This window comes from Centruroides sculpturatus, unplaced genomic scaffold (genome assembly GCF_000671375.1).
Source record: "Centruroides sculpturatus isolate CEXI.00-Female unplaced genomic scaffold, Cexi_2.0 scaffold646, whole genome shotgun sequence".
NCBI classification, from domain to species: Eukaryota; Metazoa; Arthropoda; class Arachnida; order Scorpiones; family Buthidae; genus Centruroides; species Centruroides sculpturatus.
Genome location: NW_019384827.1, coordinates 27,652 through 48,163, shown reverse-complemented (window position 1 = coordinate 48,163; position 20,512 = coordinate 27,652). Strand labels below are relative to the sequence as shown.

At 28.5% G+C, this 20,512-nt stretch overlaps 1 protein-coding gene across 1 annotated transcript; it reads right to left on the bottom strand.

The window, feature by feature from the left end:
- Window positions 1-9,502: 9,502 nt before the first annotated feature.
- Window positions 9,503-19,478, bottom strand: LOC111630031 (exocyst complex component 7-like). Its single transcript, XM_023374034.1, has 17 exons — window positions 19,475-19,478; window positions 18,655-18,772; window positions 18,374-18,443; window positions 18,050-18,114; window positions 17,914-17,978; window positions 17,713-17,819; window positions 17,531-17,635; window positions 14,618-14,737; window positions 14,121-14,180; window positions 13,940-14,035; window positions 13,737-13,863; window positions 13,536-13,656; window positions 13,369-13,464; window positions 12,498-12,576; window positions 12,342-12,383; window positions 9,751-9,884; window positions 9,503-9,659 (listed from the first exon to the last, which is right to left on the bottom strand). Exons 1-17 carry the CDS (start codon window positions 19,476-19,478, stop codon window positions 9,557-9,559), a joined length of 1,512 nt encoding a protein of 503 aa, XP_023229802.1. The 3' UTR covers window positions 9,503-9,556.
- Between the last annotated feature and the right edge of the window lie 1,034 nt (window positions 19,479-20,512).

Genomic DNA, 20,512 nt, shown 5'->3' with positions numbered 1-20,512 from the left:
ACATACTCACATTTATGATCAAAGAGTCTGGGAAAGATCACTCACCTCATTTTATGCTACTTAAAATTCAGTTTAAATATGCTATTTAGGAACATTTTATGCGCTTTTTCCCCCCCAATAAAATTTATGATTAAGTCCATAAGTCAAAACTTTATTAGTATGGCTTTAATTATTAATTAATGTTAAACATTAACATTTTTAAATACCCGTATTCAAATTATTTTTCATAGAGAATAGAAGAATATCAAATACATTACACGTTCTCAATTTTCATTCGAAAATAAATATTAATGAGCGTGAAAATGTTTATGGGTCAAAAAGATTATAAGCATTTTTATTACTGGATCATAATGTTGGGTATAAAATGGGATATAAAACAATTTGTTGTGTTAATTAAATTAGATAAGCTACAAATGGGAAATTTTAACTGAAAATACTTTGGCATTTCTTGTGTAAATATTTTTCATTGTTTTCTATATTGTGTGACGTCTTCCATCTCCAATAAAGGTTTTTCAATGGACGTTTTTCACTTGACGTGTAGGACATGAAATGGGTCACGTGTCTCTGATTTTGATCTCGATGTACTGTACGTCGGATTGACTTAATCTTTTCTTTTATTGATAGGATACGTTATGTCGGCCTTGTATATTTTAATTTTACTTTCTAGGCACGTATTTAGAAATAGAATGGCAATCGAGATTTTAATTTCGTAATCTCGTATTAACTTTTTTTACATTCCTGTTATTTTGGTTCGTGAGAATTCGAAGTTGTCGATGATTTCACGTGTTTCCTTACCTGTTATATTGTTATCGCTATAGTTAATTGTTTCGCAGAAAATTTTCTATAGTTTTTATTTTATTAGCATTCTTACTCTCGGTTATTCAAACGGTTTTATTTTAGTTGAAGTTGACTAAAGACAAAAGAATGAAATTTATTTTGTGGGTGGACTGTGGAGTGGGTTATGTGGGAGAGTCACGTCTGAAAGGCCCCGGGGTCAACCGGAAGCTGAGTGTAACGACATATCCGGCTCACCCAAAGATCTACAATACCAATTGGAACCTCTTCAACTGGGCTCAATAACCATCGCACAACTCAGAACACATCCGACTCATCCTCAGTACACAAAGGACGAAAGTGTTAAAGTAAATGCCATTAGTTTTTTTTTAGGAATAGAAAATTTCTCAGAAAACATCCGAGAGAAGACGGCCGAAATTATAATGTGACAGAACGGAATGTTCCGTGTCTATAGCGGATTGCCAAGTTTAATCTTCTTCACATGACAGCAGAGTTGACAATTTAATGTGGGTTGTCGTTATCTATCAATACGTGCACCGAAAGAACCGTTTAAAGGAATGAAAAACGAAAATAGGAGATCTTTGTGTACGTTTCTAATCTTGAACACTAACTGAAAAATGCGGCTGCGATGATAAAAAGAAAGTAAATATGGAACAGGAGGGATGGGAGAAGATCTTGTGATTTGACGAGTCTAGGTTTATTCTTTTTGATACAGATAAAGAAACAAGTGAAGAGCATTTACTGTCATATCTATTGATAGTGCAAGTAATGAAAGTTGAACACACGCTTTGATTCTTTTATACCATTACAAGTCCTCACCAATTCCGAGACGTGTCTCAACGTTAGTAGCACTGCGTAGTTATTCCGATAGAAACAGGTCTGTTAGGACCACAATATTTATTTAGGTGGATCGCAATTAAGACTATTTCTGATGCATTTGTTGATAAATACATCAGAGAATAGTTTAAAGAATATAAAAAGGACTTCAAACAATTTCTTGAATGTCCCAATTTTCAGATCTCGCATCTGTATTTAGGCGTTTGTCAGGCGAACTGGAAAGACGTGTTCATCTTTATAATTTTCTGTCTAGTCTTTCGGAAGCTGAAAGAATTGAAGACAATCTTATTGCAGAAATCCGTCAATTATTCCTCCTGATACTTTACTCATTCAAAATCGCATTGCAAAGTTCTACTAAGGTAATTATATAACGGCAAAGTTACAGGACATTACGTGGATATTTAATTGAAAACTCATATCTTTTGTATCAGCACCATTGCATGTATAAATTTTATCAAAAAAATTAATCTTCCCCATCTTTAATTAATAAATGCATAGGTAATGTTTACATTTTAGTACAGTCGACCCCCCTATAACACTGTTGATAATCCCGTTTTATATGAATTCCATGTTGTACGAGTCACTTAATTTTACAAACACGTGTGCCAGGCTGTGAACGGCTCACGTATTTGTAAAATCTAAGTGACTCGTACAACATGAAATTCATATAAAACGGAATTATCACCAGTGTTATAGGTGGGTCGAACAGGACAGGAAGAACTGATCTTCGTGCAAACTCTAGCATTTGGCAACTTCCATTTTTCTGAATTTTGTATGAAGAATCAAAGCAACAATTACCATACCGCAGTGGCATCCGGGATTTTAAGAATATGGATGTCACTGCTAAATAACTGTGTTTTTGCTATGGTAAAAAACAGTTAATGTTATATGCATTACTATATTTTTAGTTTAAAGTAAGAAAAACTGATTAATTTGGTATCGAGGGGTTCTGCAGAACTTTAAGTACCCCCAACGAGCTAAAATATACTACATAGAGTGGCTGTGACCACGGCTACATCGCAACGACGGGTACTATCACTTTTACACAATGAGTTGGAATATTCTAGCTCGTTGCCTTTACACAACACAAATGCCACGCCCTTTGACTAAAAGGAAAATGGCGGATGTGTATTCAATTTTCTTCAAACATGGCATCGCTTCAACCACTCTATATATTATATTTTAGCTCGTTGGTACCCCCCGTGGATACGTTCCTGCTACCGAGAATGCACTAGGAATTACAATGGTAGTTAGAGTTGCTACTGTTTAAACAAGACACGGATTATGAGCAGGAAATATCAATTCTTTGATTTCCGGAATGGAATGCACTGTTGTTGATTTCTGTATTGGTGACGTTCTCCAAACACTATCGTTCTATTGGCTGTCGAATGACAATACTTCTTTTAAATTAACGTCGGAAAAATGGAGTCACGTACAGTGTGAATCATTAAATTTTTGAAGTAATTTCCTAAAGGAACACTTACTTTATTTCCATAAACCTGTTTCTAATCCTATCATTAAAATATATCATAATAATTATGAACACATTTAGAATTTTAAATGTGTACTTAATGCTTAATTCCTGGAATGTGTACGACAAAATAAATATATTTATTAATTTAAAATGAGCTCATTTCCCAATTAATAGCTATTATTTTATTACGGGGACTTAGTGATGACACACATAACGTAAATTTATTAATATTTAACTGTTATATTATGCGAACGATGACGTTTTAACTATACTTTAACCACGCAGAACTTTAAAGGTACTTCGTTAGTTTTAAAAAAAAGGTCAGTAACGAGTTGCTCAACTTTCCCGGCGATATTTAAAATTTTGGTGACGCCATCTGTTATCATATTTTCTTTAAAGACTTTTTATATTTTTAAATATTATAAAATGGAAAAAATTTTGAGGGGAGAGATGGGTTTTATAAAAAGTTGTAAATGCTAATGAGTAAAATCGCCATTAAGTCCGATCCTACTGGAGATACACGCCACTCCCATTATTTCCCCACACCGTCGATCTTTAACCACCAAAATTTAATAGCAACAACCCCCTAATAAACAAACCCCCCTGCAAAATTTCAGAATTTTTCGACAAAAAATACAGGTATTATTAAGCTTCAAAGAGAGTGAACAAAATCATGCCCCCCCACACATACTAACATCCATACATATAGAAAAAACCCCGAATTTTTGCATTTATCGACGTTTCAAGGTGTCCCGAGATAAAAAATGTAAATGTTGGAGGGGGTTATTTTTTGACCGATGGCCATACTTTTCCTCTGTTATATATAACAGTCGAGAAAGTAAAAATCGAACGAAACGATCCGCCATTTTGTGTCGAGGAAATGGCACAAAATGGCAGATTACTCGAAATTCTTTTAATGTTTAAAGATATAATACACAATTTTTTTGCTTTTTGTTCGCTATTTAAATGGTGACACGAGTTTAGAATAAATAATTATCTCTCTCCACCTATCTACTTATCGAAACAAACTTGATTTTGAAGGAAAAATAGTGAAATATTTTCGGGTAATTTCGTTATTCGGCTGCTAATAATTGGGTTAACGAACCGAAAAATGTAAATAAAAAAAAACAAATTAAAAGTCCTAAATATATATTTGTTCATTTAATGTTTTTATTTAATGGTTTACATAAAGCAAAAATATTTAGACTCGTTTATATGAATTAATGTTTGCTCCATTTTTATTACTTTGAACTCGCGCTTATTTTTAAACACGTTGGAAATATCTATTGTCATTCCCAAACTTTGTGTGTGTTAATTTATCAAAAAATACAAAATATATTTTAAGATCTTCACAATACTAATAGGGCCTCGGCCTAACGCTCCGGAGAATCCGGGAGGTCGAAAATTCCCAGTTGTTTTTTCGGGATGTGGCGTGTCTCGGATAGATCGGACCCCCTCCTTTATGGTCCGGTCGCTCCTACGTGGGTATGGCCGAACCCACGACGAATACAATTAATTAAAAAGGCCCTCTTTTACAATATTTTTAAATATTAAATACATTAAATTTATACAGAGAAAAGCGCTAATACATGAGTTATTTCTGTAAATTTAGTTACTGTCAGGGACGCCCGTACATTGGGGCACATGGAGCACGTGCTCTCTTTTCGTTCTGGGTTGCTCTTTTCCTAATCCCAACTGAGACCTAAATTTCATTATCAACAAACAAAAGAAGATTCATGACTTCGAGCCTATTCTGCAAATACAAAAGAAACTAATGAACGATATTTGTCTATTGTCTCATGCAACTTCGCATGTTTACCAAAACTTGGCTTTGAAAACAAGCAAATTTCCTCGTTTTCAAGGCCAGGTAGACCCCCATTGCAATCAACGTCACCATGGGGAAGCGCTGATCCAACGTTGAATCATAGTTTGAAGCTTCTTGCATAATGTACGATATCCTTTTTTTATAGCTTGTGCACCCGTTTTATAGTCTCCAATTCGTTTACCATTATAAAAAGAGAAATAATGACATTTGACATTGTTAGACGATGTCCATCTCATCCATTTTTGTTTCTTCCGTGCCACAACGAACCAGCGAAGAGAAGTGCAAAAATCTTCTCACTCTCTATAAAATATTCAACAAATCTTATGAAATGCTCTTTTATTCTTCACTGAAAATTCTTATACGTAAAGATCGCTGCTGGAACTGGATTCGAGTGCGATTCGGTTCAAAATTGTTTATGATTAGTCCATCCCGGAATCTGTATGTTAGAAACTCCATTAACGGGGAAAACCCACGAGCGAGAATACAATACATAGATGGCTGAAACGACGCCATGTTTGAGGAGAACTTAATACACGTCTGCCATTTTTCTTTTAGTCAAGTGCATTTGTGTTGTGTAAAAGTGATAGTACCCATTGTTGCCACCAAGATCATTGTAACCACGGTCACTGCCACTCTATGTAGTATATTCTAGTTCGTTGAGGAAAACTGAAAAAAAATAAACTTTGAAAATTTACAAAAAATTTTCCAAACAAGACAACACATCAAAGTGTCTTCACTTTGTTCTTTTCATACCACAGGAAATAAACAGTTTTATCAAATAGAATTTATTATTGCATATTTCTCGAATATTTCGAATTATCGGTAATTAGTCATGGATTTGCGCCTAGCCACGTGGAGTTTTCCTGATTTTCTTCACGTTTGTACACCTAAAAAAAAGCCAGTTTCCCTTAAAAGTGCTCATGGGAGGCATCGCCTATTGGCTGATCGATCACTTGTCGCGTTGATGTACACAACCAATTCAATCCTACTGAAATCAAACAATTATAATTTAAAATGACTACTAATAATTACTTATAGGGCAACATACGAATGACACCACGAAGAATGTAAAAAACGTAAACACCACGTTCAAAAATGAATATTAGGGAGCAAAATTTATAGTAAAGAGTACTCGTTGAATTCAGCCAAAAGTATTTAAAGTACCAAATTCGTAAATATATATATATATGGCGATACAAATCGATGGCTACCGATTGTCATTCAATCCACGTCAAACAGTACGGAAGTTTTGATAATGATCAATTATTTTTAATAGATCCTGTTACCGCAACGAGGTGCCAAACGATTAATGTCGAAATTATCCAGTTTTATTTTCTAAGCCCTACCTCTAATAAACCTTCAAATTTTACGCCATTCTCGATAAATTTTTTTGAGGGGTTTCCCAATTTTGTACGGGTTTAAAGTTACTAAGGAGGGCTCGGGTCAAATCTACGAAAGGTGTGAAAAACACCCTCTTAGGATTTGCGGGGGAAGGAGTTAAAAAAAAAAATATATAAATTGAGACTTAAATAAGAAGTTTGAACCGGAATGGGGTGATATACCATACGTTTAATGCGGTATTATAGAAAATACGCACGATTTTCGAGAGGTAGAAAGTAAAAAGCAATGTATCAGTGGCATTCCTTTTACTTTTTACTTTCTTAATACACGTGGGAAAATATTTTAATGAAAATTATCGATATTGTATTGCATTAATTGACCAAAGCGTTTTTACACGTCACGTAACGCCATTTGACTAGTTTTTAGACGTACCTAATGCGACTGGATTAATTTCGAGGTTACGTCTATTTGTAACTAGTTATTTTGTTTGCTGCCAGAAAAATGGTTTAACGAATCAAAACAATTTTCTTATTTGAAAAAAAATATATCATTAGTTCGACCAAAGCTGTTGACCAATACCGGAAACGGAAGTCGAATATAGGTTTGCCGTTGCCACCATGCGGGCGTTTTTTTTAAACCCAATTGAATTCATTCCTGGGGATTATTAAAAATAATTTACTATTTTATTATACAATTAAAATAAAAAATAATTAGAGCAATATTTAAAAGGGTGAAAATAATATAGTTACTATCTTCCAACTGTTTTTGTGTTTAAAGAGAAGAAATTTACCTGATGGAGGGAACAGATGATCGGGCGACTCAAACCAAATGTTGTTGAACCGAATTATAAATGACGTTCGAGTATCTTCCACTAACGAAAAAATTAAATTAAATAAATAAATAAAAACTTAACCTTAAAAATATTGCGCAATCGTCAAATTTGTGTGGAAACCAGTTTGTTTTTTTTTTCTTTTGCCTAAAGTCATGCCACTTACAAGGTTAATAACATCTCACGATATCTTCATTCGAACATTTGCTAGCAAATGGCGAAGAGTCCAAGTAAAAAGTGAACCTGCAACTGCTCCTATCTATCTTTAATGACAAATTTCTAACGATTGCTATTAGTTTATCCATTAATTATAATTAAAAAAAAACAAACAAACACCGCTTCGTACGGGCGTTTAAACGTTAAACTTCTCACCACAGCGATTTTGCATAAAGGTTCGAAGCCAACTCCAATTTCTGATACAGGGAAACCTGCTTTAATGTGACCACACCTGTGTAAGGCGACCACTTTCAGCTGGTCAAATTAGCAGGTTTCACTATACTTTTCAATTACAGTTTCTATAAAATGCTTCAAAATTTTTCGTGTGTGGTTTAAGAACATCTGTAATATAATTTAAGAATTTTGGTAGAAGCCATTAGTCTCCAAATTGTGTAAATTGTCTTCATTTGAATGATGGACGATGGAGAAATAATTAAATTAGTAAATTAACTCGGAATTTCACTTCCTGTTTAACGAAGAATTAAATAATAATGCCTCGAAATTCTTTAAATGACAAAAAAGTAATTTAATTTCTATACATTGTTCTGAGTTAGAAAGTTGACAGAATGACAATTAAATGATTTATATTCTAAAATTGGAATCGTTCTGGGATAAAAATATGTTTTTTTAAATAGTTTTTAAAATAAAATTTCATACCTTATAATTGTTTGGTTGCGATAAAATGTGAATCATTTTGGTCCTGAATTTGTAAAATATAAAGTAGTAAACATCAAAATATTTTGATGTTTTAAAAATTGTCAAGCTGCAAATTATTCTTTCTATTGTCTCAGAATGTGTTTGTAATTGGTAATAAGTCTGTAAATTAAATTTCGACTGAATAACTTAGATTTAATGATGAGAAATTATTTAATAAGTGTTGGATATTTAATAAGTATCAGTTGAAAATGCTTGAATTTTCAACTGATACTTATTAAATATCCAACAATTTAATATTTTAAAATATTTTTAATTATAAATCTTTCATTGATAGTGGTTCTATTAATACTTTTGACATATTATAGTATAATAATGCTTAGTTTTAAAATACTATAATGGCTTTGGATTGCATAACACTAGTTTTTAAATTATGTGTAGTTTATTAAAAATACTGATAAAACTAAAGATGTGCAATATAGTCTGAAAAAGATTATTGGAAAATTTTTAAAATTATTAATAATATTTTAATTAAACCTGTTCTGTCTTATTTTGAGGCTCTCAATATAATCACTTAAAGTGTAATTATGAAGCATACCAAAAATTATGTATATGAAATAAAGTGTCTTCAGGCTTTAAACATTAATATGTAATGTCCTTAAGGATATTTTGAGCATTAAATATTAATATGCTTTACTCAAAATATTTCATTAAATGTCAGATTGATAATTTCTGTCTAGCTTATTTATAGACTAATTATAAGTTTTCTGTACTCGTTGACATTCTGTTAATTATTCTATAAATGATAAACAGGATAATTAAATAACATTTTGTAAACTTCTTGTATATTACATAAGGATATATAATAATGTATGATAATTTGAACATTTCATATAGGACATCCAGATGATTAGGTGGCAATCTAATACTCTGAAATCCAAGATCAAATCCAAGAGAACAATCCCAGAATTTTTCATAGGTAGTCTGTCATGGATATGTTTGGTCCCCCTCTCAGCACCTGGCTGGACCCACAATGGGTACAGGGTAAATGGAGACCTCTTAGGCAGCATGCACTTATTGTGACATTGAGATGGGGAGGATGTTGATGAATGCTGACACAGGTAGGGGAGATCATCCGAGTGTTTTTGAATACAAAATAATTTCATTTATTTTGGAATATTCCATTGTTAATTGACATTTATTATACATATGATTATGCAAATGGAGGGGAAAGCAGTGGTGATGAAGAATTGTATACAGAAGGGGTGGGAATAAAAATTAAAGCAAAATCTGTTGTCATAATATGTACATATGTGCATACCACCTTAGTGCTCAGAGACAGAGTAAAAAAAATTTCATATATCTTAAAATATAAATTTAGATATTATTAATGTACACTAGTGTAATTAATATTTATAAAATCAATAAATAACATAATATCTATTAATGTTTAAATTAAACAATTAATAAAACTTTATCTTGTTACATTTATATACATATATTTATACTGAAAATGAAAACAATATAAATATTATTCTACAAATAACAAAGTTCATAATAAAATATTATAAGTTGCTTTTATCTTTTATGCTGCTGCATCAAAAAATTTATCAATCATGTTGGAAACATCTGCTGGAAGGTACTTTAAATATTTTTCTGGATTTTTGGTAAAGTGGAAACTTGCATATCTATAAATATTTTTTTTATTTTAAGTATTCTTTATGTAATTTGATTTTAACAAAAATGCATCATCTCATTATAAAAATAAACATTTCTTACTTGTCATAAAACATTTGATACTTGGGAAGTATAAATTCTTTGTTGTCATGTTTTAAACTCTCTCGAAGTTCTACATCTGGGATAGCGTAGGCTTTCTGAATTCTATAAATTTCTTCCATTTCTTTATTAAATCCCTGTTTAAACATTAAGGATAAGAATAAGATTTAAAGAAATATTAAATTTTAAAATTTTAATGAAAAAAAAACTTTAAATAATTCATTTATTTAGACTATTTTGAACCATTAGCTTCATTTTTCAATTGAACTATTTAATATGGAACAGATAGAGAAAGAGAGATAATTTATTGTTGTCCTTCAGAGACTAGACAGTTATTAAAGTTATAATAAGTGTTTTGAGTAGTGCTGTAGCAGTTAATGAATCTCATTAAATGATCCATTTCAATTAATAAAATGCCTGAATTAAGTAGTTTTTTGAAGTCATAAAATAACAAAGGTTCTAAACAAAGTAATGGCAACTTTCATTAAAATAGTTTTGAAGATATGAATTGCATATTTGCATTAATTACACAGAAATTCTACAATTCAGACTAGTGACATACTTCCAATAACAGCAACGTAAAAATATTTTTATTTTTATCACAACCTTCAAGGAAAACTTGTTAATTTTTATAAAGTATGACAAAACAACATAATTGATTTTTAATCAGTAGTTGAATATATTATGAAAATTTAATCTTGACATTAATTAATAATGTTCTTGCATATGTATCTGATTATATAACTGTTGGAAAAATTCTTAACTTGATTCCAAGAAAGTACAAGTACATATTTAACTGTAAATGACTAACATATATAAATATCATTTTTAATTTATTCTTTAGTGGAAGTACTAAAAAAATGACATCATAAAGAAGTCATCTTTTATTAAATGCATTCTGAAAATATTTAAGCACTATTCCATTTTAAAATAACCTCCCAATCAAATTTACAGAAATGTTTATAATTAAACTTCAATAATTAATAACTGTATATGATACATAAATGAATAATTTTTGGTAATGATGCTTAATAGCTTATGAAATAGTACATTAAACTCCATGCCAATTATTATATAATACTAGATACACACACTGTCAGAGGGCATTAAAATCCTTTTTTATAACACAAGTAGTTTCAACAATATGAAATTGTCATCATCAGGCTAGTGAACATCTCAAATTTGGAAAAAACATCACTATGTGCAATATAATATTCTCAACATTTAGATATTTAAAATTCACAATAAAATTCAGAGCTTGCAAGTATGAAAAAGAACAAAAATTTGAAATAAAAGGCACAACAGAACCCTCAAAATATTTTTATGCAATAAATCCATGGTACTTTATACCATGGGATGACTAGGGTGCTGTAACAATGTGGTAAAAAAATTTAAAAAGTGATCCACAAGTTAGGAAGATCAAGTGTGAGTGTATTGCATGGGCACAAGTTGGAAATGAAAAGGGCTTCCCAAATAAATGAAGCACTACAATTGGCATAACACCTTAGGAGAGTGGTTTGGGTCCACATAGGAGTGAAGCTGGACTCTTTTTTTTTGGGTCATCTCTGTGGGGCATGTACATTTTGTGATATCCTGTTGATGTGCTGCTAAATAACTCATCAGCATTCTGACCATAACAATGATGTACAGTTTATTTCCCCAGTTGTTGGGTGCAAAAGAGATACAATATAAACCCAATTACTCAAGATGGGAGAACCTGTCCTTATCATTGCAGATAAGCCTGTGTAAAGTTGGCTGTAGAGAGAAAGGCAAGAGGAGGCCATGTTTTTTGAAGATGTGGCAAATGCTTATAGAGAGGGGACTAAGGTATGGAATTCAACTCCAAGTCCACATCCAAGTCAACTATTTTTTAGAATGTATGATAGTAGGCGAGAATAGCAAATTTTAACCCTGGTATGAACATAGTGAAATTTAGCAGATGAATACTTGTGTTTGGCAGCATAAACATTAGGTAACTCATGTATTGATAAGCCTTTTTACTTCAAAATTAAATTTTGAGAAATATTGTAAAAAACTAATTGTAAATAATATTTAAAATAAAAAGTGATATTTATAACAATAAAATTTTATTCAAATCTTAAATAAGGATACATTTTAAGTAATGATAAATTCATTTTATTAAGCATGAGTAAGTGTGATGATAAATGTAATGCATCATTATGTAAATCATTGTCACGAATAACAAAAATTTAGGAAAAATAAAGTTTTTTGATGTAATAATGAATCAATTAAAGAAAGTCAATGAAACAGTTTTTTTTTTGCAAATAGCAAGATACATTTAAATTCTATTAATTGGGCTGATCTATATCTATCAACAATATCAATGTTAAAAGAATTTTGTCTATGATAAAATAATATAGAAAAAACCAAATTGTATTAAAATTGTCATAATGCACCATAAAAGTCTATAGTAACTATAAATTGGAAATGTTACATTAAAAGTAAAAAAATTAGACATGAACACATGATTAAAAAAAGCACTTCGTTTTTTATCATATATCCACATCTTAAATATTAATAAAATTTAATAACATTAATAAATATAGTTTAGCAATATAAAATAATATACTTACTGTAAATTTATCTTTGATATTCTGCCTATCTTTATCTTTTAACTAAATACAATAAAAAGAAATTATATATTTAAATCATCAATTTCAATTTCATTATGTTTATGCTATTAACTAATAATATAGCTATAATTATTTAGCTTATTAAACATATCTCACTTTCAAGGTAGGAGCTTGTGTAAGAGTAGTTGATATTGGTTTATCAATCTCCAATACATAATGAAGAACTCTACTCCAACTAAAATTATAGATATGATTTAAATAAATCAATAAAATTTTAAAATTCACATTTTATAAATCTAATCTATTAAAATTTATTTATTTTCATACATGAAATATCTAAGGGAAAAGAGTTAAAAATTTTCAGGATTAGAAAAAATTTAAAGTTTTGTTACATGAAGCCAAAGTAAAATTAGCAAATTAATTTTACTTTGTTGACACAAATAATAAATAAATAAGAAAAAATGATCTTGTTGTCAAATGTAGTTTTCATTTTGGCTTCATGCAATGAAAGTTTTAATTACAGTAGAGTCCTGGAAACTTGAATCTTGATAACTCATTGTGTTGTTAAAAAGAAAATACTTGTAATCTAATTTTTACCTCTATAACTTATCAATAACTTATAGAATCCAATAAGTTATCGTTTCTCACTGGTAACACTTAATAATAGCATTAATTCCACCTGTTAACAAAGAATATAAACCTTTTTTCAAAGTGCCACTGCAAAACATCACAAAGTGAATGACATTAACTCTAAAATAGCCATTAAATAGCCAATATTTTTAAAATTAAAATTTAACTACAAATAGAAATAATCACTAATAATACATAGTTAATACATATATCAATTTGTACATAATACCTTTACAAAAATGTCACTATTTAGCCTAGCCTCATCACTATCTGTAAAACCCATCATTTTTGGTAACTCATCACCTCAGTCCACATTAAGTCAAGTTTGCATGCCTCTACTGTATATAAATATTAAGAAAGAAAACAAACTAATGTAGAATAAAATTTCTTTTATAACCTTTGAGAATAAATTCTTTTTTGATCACAGATTTGATCATTGTAGTAATCTTCCAAATCAGGACTACATTTACTAACAATTTCTATTAAGTTTGTCCTGAAATAAAAACATACCAATAATTAACAAAGAATGCTAATGATTTTTATGTTTTGTTTATCATAACTAACCTTTGCAATGCTTTTAATATATAATGAAGATTATTTAAACGGAAAATAGCCTTCAGATAGGGATCATTATAAGACTCACTTTTACTCTGGAGTGCTAAACCCAGAGCTGACAATACTCTCACTATTGTAATTACAAAAGAAATATCTATTACTTATAAAATTTAACTACTATAACATTAAGTATTAAACATAGAAACTTACTGATATACCGTGCTAAAGCAGTCTTATTTATATCTCCATCATCATTAAATGAAGCTAGATCTTGATTATTAAGAACAGTCCCAAGCATATCCATATAATCCTGTAATTGCTCCAGCATAATCATAACCTTAAAAATTTTTTCAATTTTATCATCTTTATAATTATTGATATTTGACTATCAGTCATAATTAAATATTACATACATTGCTTGTAAGTTCATGAACTGTACCATCTTTAGGCATTTTTGTGTCAGGATCACTTTTAATACAATCGACAAATTCTTCTAAAGCTTTGTTTATCTAAAAAAAATTCAATATTGAAAAATTTTTATGTCAACAAGTAAAAGTAAATTTTTTAAACTTAAAAATAAAGCTAAAATCTTACTGTAAATTGTAATGTTGTTGTTAGGCCCTGAAGACGAGAACGTAATTCTGATGTACCCTTCTAAAATAATCAATTTTTTAAACTTTACAACAACTATTATTACAGAAATTGCTTTTAGCCCTAAGTATAATTAAATTAATTAAAATATCTATAACCGTGAGGCAGATAATAGTAAGGGCTTATCACACCAATGATAATGGGCACAAGTGCTCAAGAATCAAAGTAAAAACATTTAATAAAACATAACATCTTATTGTACACCCCTTTTTGTTTTATTAAATGTTTTTACTTCGATTCTTGAGTGTTTGTGCCCATTATCATTGGTGTGATAAAAAAAAGCCCTTACTATTATCTGCCTCACGGTTGTAGATATTTTAATTAATTTACAACAACTATTTTAACTATGAATAAACAAAATCAAATGCACAAAGATTCAAAATTTTAACAATGTTGAAAATTTTTTCTAATAATAATTTTAAATACATTTAAAAAAATACCTGAAAAATTCCATCAAATTCAGGTTTAATGGCATTTAAATGGCGCAAAACAGGAAATAAGGAAAGTGCAGTAGAAAACTCGTGCCGAGCAGCACATTTTCTAACTCGTGTGGCAAGTCCCTATTATAAAATTGTAGTTATACATAAAATGGAAAATATTTTAAAAGATGATTCAAAAAATTTTTTCATTTAATAACTGAGTTATTCACTTTTTTGATTAATATTAAACATTATTGAAATGAAGTGTTATAATTAGAAATAATATTGGTTTTTCCAAATGTAAAATTGTAAATAGAAATAAAATGAAACGGCTTACAATAAAGAAGGCTTAAAATTCATCCAAATTAATATTTTTGAAGTTCAAAACTTTATCTTCAAAAAATACTTATATAATAGATAAGAATAGATCAAATAGGATATCATTGTGTAGCCATGTTTATGCATAAGCATTCTTTTTTGAAGTACCTCTGTCCAAAAAGAAATCTTTTAAAAATAGAATATTCACAAAAATAGATGGAAATGAGTTTTCTATTAAGGATATTGTATTTGGTGAGATATTCAAGAAGTAACATGTAAAAATTATAAACTAATTTAAAATTTATAAATAATGAATTTTAAATAAATTTATTTCTCAAATTTTGAAAATAATTTTAAAAAATCTTTATTCCTTTCACAAGTGAATTTTGTAAAGTTCAGAAAGAAGAGATGAATAGCATTTATGAAAATATTTAGAGCAATTCAAAATTCTAATGATTGAGACATTAAACTAATTGGAAAGTCATATTCTGATTAAATTGAATATTTGACAGGTTTTGGCTAGTTATAAACAAAATAAAATGAAAACAGTCAGTCATTCATCGGTTTTTATCTGATTATATTAAACTTATAATAAATTTTAACTTTTTACTATAAGCTGTTTTATTTCTCTAACTAGCAGATAAACCCAGCATTGCCCAGGCAAAAAATAACTACACCAAAAATTAAGATTAGAAGATTAGAAAAGTACAAAATAATCTAATAGATTATTTTGTACTTTCAACCCTTCTATTATATTAAATTACAGTATTTGATTTATATAACTACAAAGGATATCTTACGTAAGGGTTTATCACACCGAGTGACCAATCTAACACATTTTAAAAATTCTTTAAATTGTGTACAGTAGAGGAATAAATAATTTTTAAAATGTGTGATAAACCCTTACCTAAGATAACCTTTGTAGTTATAAAAATCAAACACTACAATATAACAAACATTAAAAAGAATCCATATAAACAATTTGGTTATTTTATATTTGAAAAGTGATCCTTGTTAGAGAGGTTGTGACACCCCGCATGTGATCGAAATTACTAACCTTGACATTCGAAAGACTTCATATGACTTGTTTAAATAAAAAAAATCTTGTAAAAATGCTATAATAATTGCTTTTATATGATAATAGTGTTTATATTTTTGCAAGAGATGAAAAAAATTACATGGGAAGTATGTTCTCGTAAATATCTCATTTATAGAAAAATAGCAGATGAGCCCGGCATTGCTCGAGCAAAAAGTAATAGTGGCGTAGCGAGGGGGTGCAAGGGAGTATATCATGCACCGGGCATCACTCGCAGAGGGGTACCTAAATGGTCTCCAAGACAAACTATATGTGTTTCTGGAGGGGGGAGCCAATAAAGTGTCGTGCCCAAGGCGCCAGTCATGTTCGCTACGCCACTGAAAAGTAACGATAGCAAAGATTTACAATTTTATAAAGCATTATTAAGGATATATATGCTTAAAATTAACCTTTTCAAAGATAAAATTAAAAATCTTATTAAAAGACAGGATATTTATGCATCTTAGCAACTTAACTGATAAAAGATTCAAAGTTTTATTAAACAGGAAAAAGAAACCAAATAAAATTTAAAATAATTTCTAATCATAAACAATGAAATTTTTATTGTTTACAAATTATGAATAGCTAAATAGCTTTTCTTCTAAATTTTATTGAAACAATGATTTTATTTTAATATTTAATAATTTTTAGAATTAAACATAAAAATACCTGACAAAATAAAATTAGATTTGACATTTCTAGTGAAAATATTCCTGAGAATAATTTTAAGTTTTAAGAATGCTTAAATATAAAGATACATTAAGAGATATAATTTTGATATTTATTGATTAATTAAAATTATGCTTTATCATCTAATTATATAAGATTTAAAATGTCAAAGAATAGTCTCAATAAAATGTGTAATTGCAAAATGATTATTATGAAATTCTAAACTATATAAATTTATGTAATTTATATTACACTAGTTTGATGACAAGGATTTAAGATTTTCAAACTAAAACTATCAGTTTTAGATCTTACTCTGATAATATATTCAATTTCAAACTAATAATAAATTATGTTGTACAAATATTTTAGAAATTAGAAATGAAAAAAAATCAAAATAAATCGGAAATAATACAAACTTGCTATCTAAGAAAAATAAAACTTTAGCTAATCAAATTTGTCATTGAAAAAACAAAATCATATATCATTATCAACCAGATCTTTCAAATTTAAACTACAAAAATGAAAACTTAAAATTAGAATAAATCAATTAATTAAAAGAAAAAACTATATAACTTGTAACCAACTAAAAGACTAAGAACTGCAAAAATAGTTTATAAGAGTATTATCTAATAAGATTATTTATTGCTGGCAATTAAATTGCCATAATGATCTTAAATTACTTACGTTTTTTTTTACAATAAGAAAAGAATCAAAAATTATGCAAGTATATAAGATTTAAGAAAAATAAAACAGGTAAAACAACAATTATAATTAAATTATTAATATTTACACAAATTTTAGTTTATTTCTAAACACAAGTTTTTAGTATATTAATATGTTTAAGTAAATATTGATATTAAAATAAAATTTACTTCTCCTTCTGAAATCACATTATCAAGAGCTTGTTGCACAACTCTGTCAAAAACAGCTACTTGCTCTGAAGGAATGATGATTTTATTCATTAACTGAAGTTCACTCTAAAAAAGAAACATCAAATTATAAATCTAGATAATATATAATTTAAAGAAGTGATACTTATTAATATAAAAATTACCTGCATTAATTTACATAAGGCTGATATTGAAGTGAGATAACCTTCTAATTCTTGTTCAATAATATCATCTTTTGTTTCAGGCAGAAGAGAAGTTTGAAATCTCTGACCTAATAAAACAATTGAAAGAATGTTTCATTATTTGAAAATCATTTTTATTGACATTTGTCTAAAAAATTATTTTGATAATTTTAATTTACTAACCAAGAACAGTACCTTCTACAGCTGGAGAATATTTCATAAAAGCTGCTGATGCTTTCTTCATAAAGCTATAAGAAAATTATTTAAATCACAAATATGCCACCTAAAATTATAATTTAAGATTTTCTTTTTTACTGACACATTTTGAATTCCTCTTCTAGAGGTCCTTCGAACTGCATTTTCTCTTACATTTCTTCTACCTCCCTGTTAAATACATAAACTATCGTTTAAAAGTATTCTGTATCAAATTTAAAATATTAGAAAACAGTTATTTTCTCATTTTAAATAAAATTATTATTATTATAGTTATTATTAAAATTAGGTCAAAAATATAAATATCGTTCTTCTCACTCATAGATTCTATGTCATTTACATGATATCATGTTGTATGTATATATTTGCAAGTAATTTGTAAACTTTTGATATTTAATAAAGTATTAAAAATAATCAAAATATTACTTACCAACAAAGGAGAATTATGTGCTGGAAGAGTATTGCTGTTTCCACTACAAGATTTTAGATGTTCCTTTAAACTAAGAATAGAAATACACTGTTTTACATCATAATTGACAAAGAATATGTAATAAATTTTATTTTTATTATTTATTAATTAATAATGAAATTAAATTTATTATAAATTTTATTCATGTTTATTACTTATTTGTAATCTTGGAATGTGTTCAAATTAAATTATGTTCATAAATTTATAAATGAAAAATAAATGATATAAACTTTCAAACTCACTTCTTAAGTGATTGCACAAGTGTTTTTGATCGAATTGTTGCATATACAGAAGTAAAATCACCGTTTCTATATTTACGTAACCAATTAGCAATTAAAATAAGTTCTTCTATTACTTTTTCTGAAAAACAAATATTAAATATTTATTCTTAAATAAATTTTCATAAAAAAATGTTTTAATTTTACTTTCACAACTGTTATATATATAGCTATACATCAACCAAAGCCGAATATTATTGGGCTAGAAACAGCTATAATACTAATAATTTAATAGACAATTTGGCATTAGTTAGGCAGCATCGCTTGATAAATTTAATAATTATAATTTAATTTAATTTAGATGATAATTTTAGAATTACTGGAAGAAAATCGTCCCACTTCAGGCCGATTCTCTAATGCCAAATTGTCTATTAAATTATTAGTATTATAGCCATTTCTAGCCCAATAATATTTGGCTTTGGTTGATGTATAGCTTTAAACATATCAGGTGTAGTAAGGATGTTTGATTAGTTATATATATATATATATAAACATGCAAAAATATTGGTATTCTGTCAAATTTGATGTTTCAGCTATTTCAATATTTTGAGACCCTCTGATCCTAAAAAAAGCCAGAATAAATGAATAAATGTGTGTGCTAACGTGTATTTTGTTTAATATCTCAGGCTAGGGCAAAGATTAAGAAACAGAATTTGGCTTTGTAACATATATAAAAGAGACATTGATGACATTAAATTTTGATGGTTAAAGGTCAAAGATGTGGGGATATAGAAAGTGTCATATGCTGAATCTCAACTGAGGTCAGATATAATGAAAATTTTACTCATTATTGAGATTTGTAATTTTTAAAAACTCATTTCTACCCTCAAAATTAAGCATTTTGCCATTTTATAATAATTAATCAAATAAGTTTTTTAATAAAATCTTGTAACAGATGATACCATACACAATTTTAACTTTGTGCTAATATGTCTTAGTGTTTTTGCTGAGAAAGTTATACAGCTCATTGCTGGATTTTTTTATATTAATAAATAATATAAAATTTATTTTTTAATAACATCTCATAACATACGGCACCAAACACAATTTCAACTTTGAGCTAGTGTCATGGTATTGTTTTAAACTTAAAAATCAGCAACTTGCTATTGCAATTTTACAATTAGTTTATTAATCATCAATTTTAAATGTTTGTTTCTGTATAGGAATAATTCTTTCAAAATAAATCTATTCTTCATTATGTTTACATTTACAGTTTTTTTTTGGACTTAGTGAATATTTAGATCTGACATCACAACAGTTGTGATAATGATAAATTTTTTGTCACATAATCAACTTCATTTTCAAAAATGTTATCTTTTAAATAGAATGATAATGAATCATTATAAAAATTTTATATCAATTGAATTTGTTTGACTGAAACCAAATAAATTGCTTTTGATACAAAAATGATATAAAACTGAACAAACATAAGAATTTATGAATTGTTTGAAACACTTAGTTAAAAGTTATAAAAATTTAATTTCAACTACAAACATTTGTTGCTTAATGCCAATAAATGTATTAGTAAACATCAAGCATTCGAAGGGAAAATGTTAACTAGTAGTCTAATTCCCATCACATTAAAAAGTTGTGTTATAAGATCAACTGAAAACTTTGTGTGGTCACTTCTGTGTTTGGTGACAACATTTTTCACTTGTAAATAAAATGATTTCTATTTAAGAGTAATTGAATTTTTCCACCAAACCAAGTGTATTGAACTCAGAAGTGACTCCAGACAAAAGTTCCAAACTAAACTCAAGAGAATTTGTTCTTATAAGAATGATAACATATTTGAAAATGTCTTGCAAAAATGCATAGCTGC

Coding starts and splice junctions, on each gene's coding strand:
- LOC111630031 (XM_023374034.1), bottom strand. Junction 18,444..18,654: donor CTTGTGCAATCACTTAAGAA/GTGAGTTTGAAA, acceptor TTCTATTCTTAG/TTTAAAGGAACATCTAAAAT. Junction 9,885..12,341: donor ATATCAAAGATAAATTTACA/GTAAGTATATTA, acceptor ATGTTTAAACAG/GGATTTAATAAAGAAATGGA.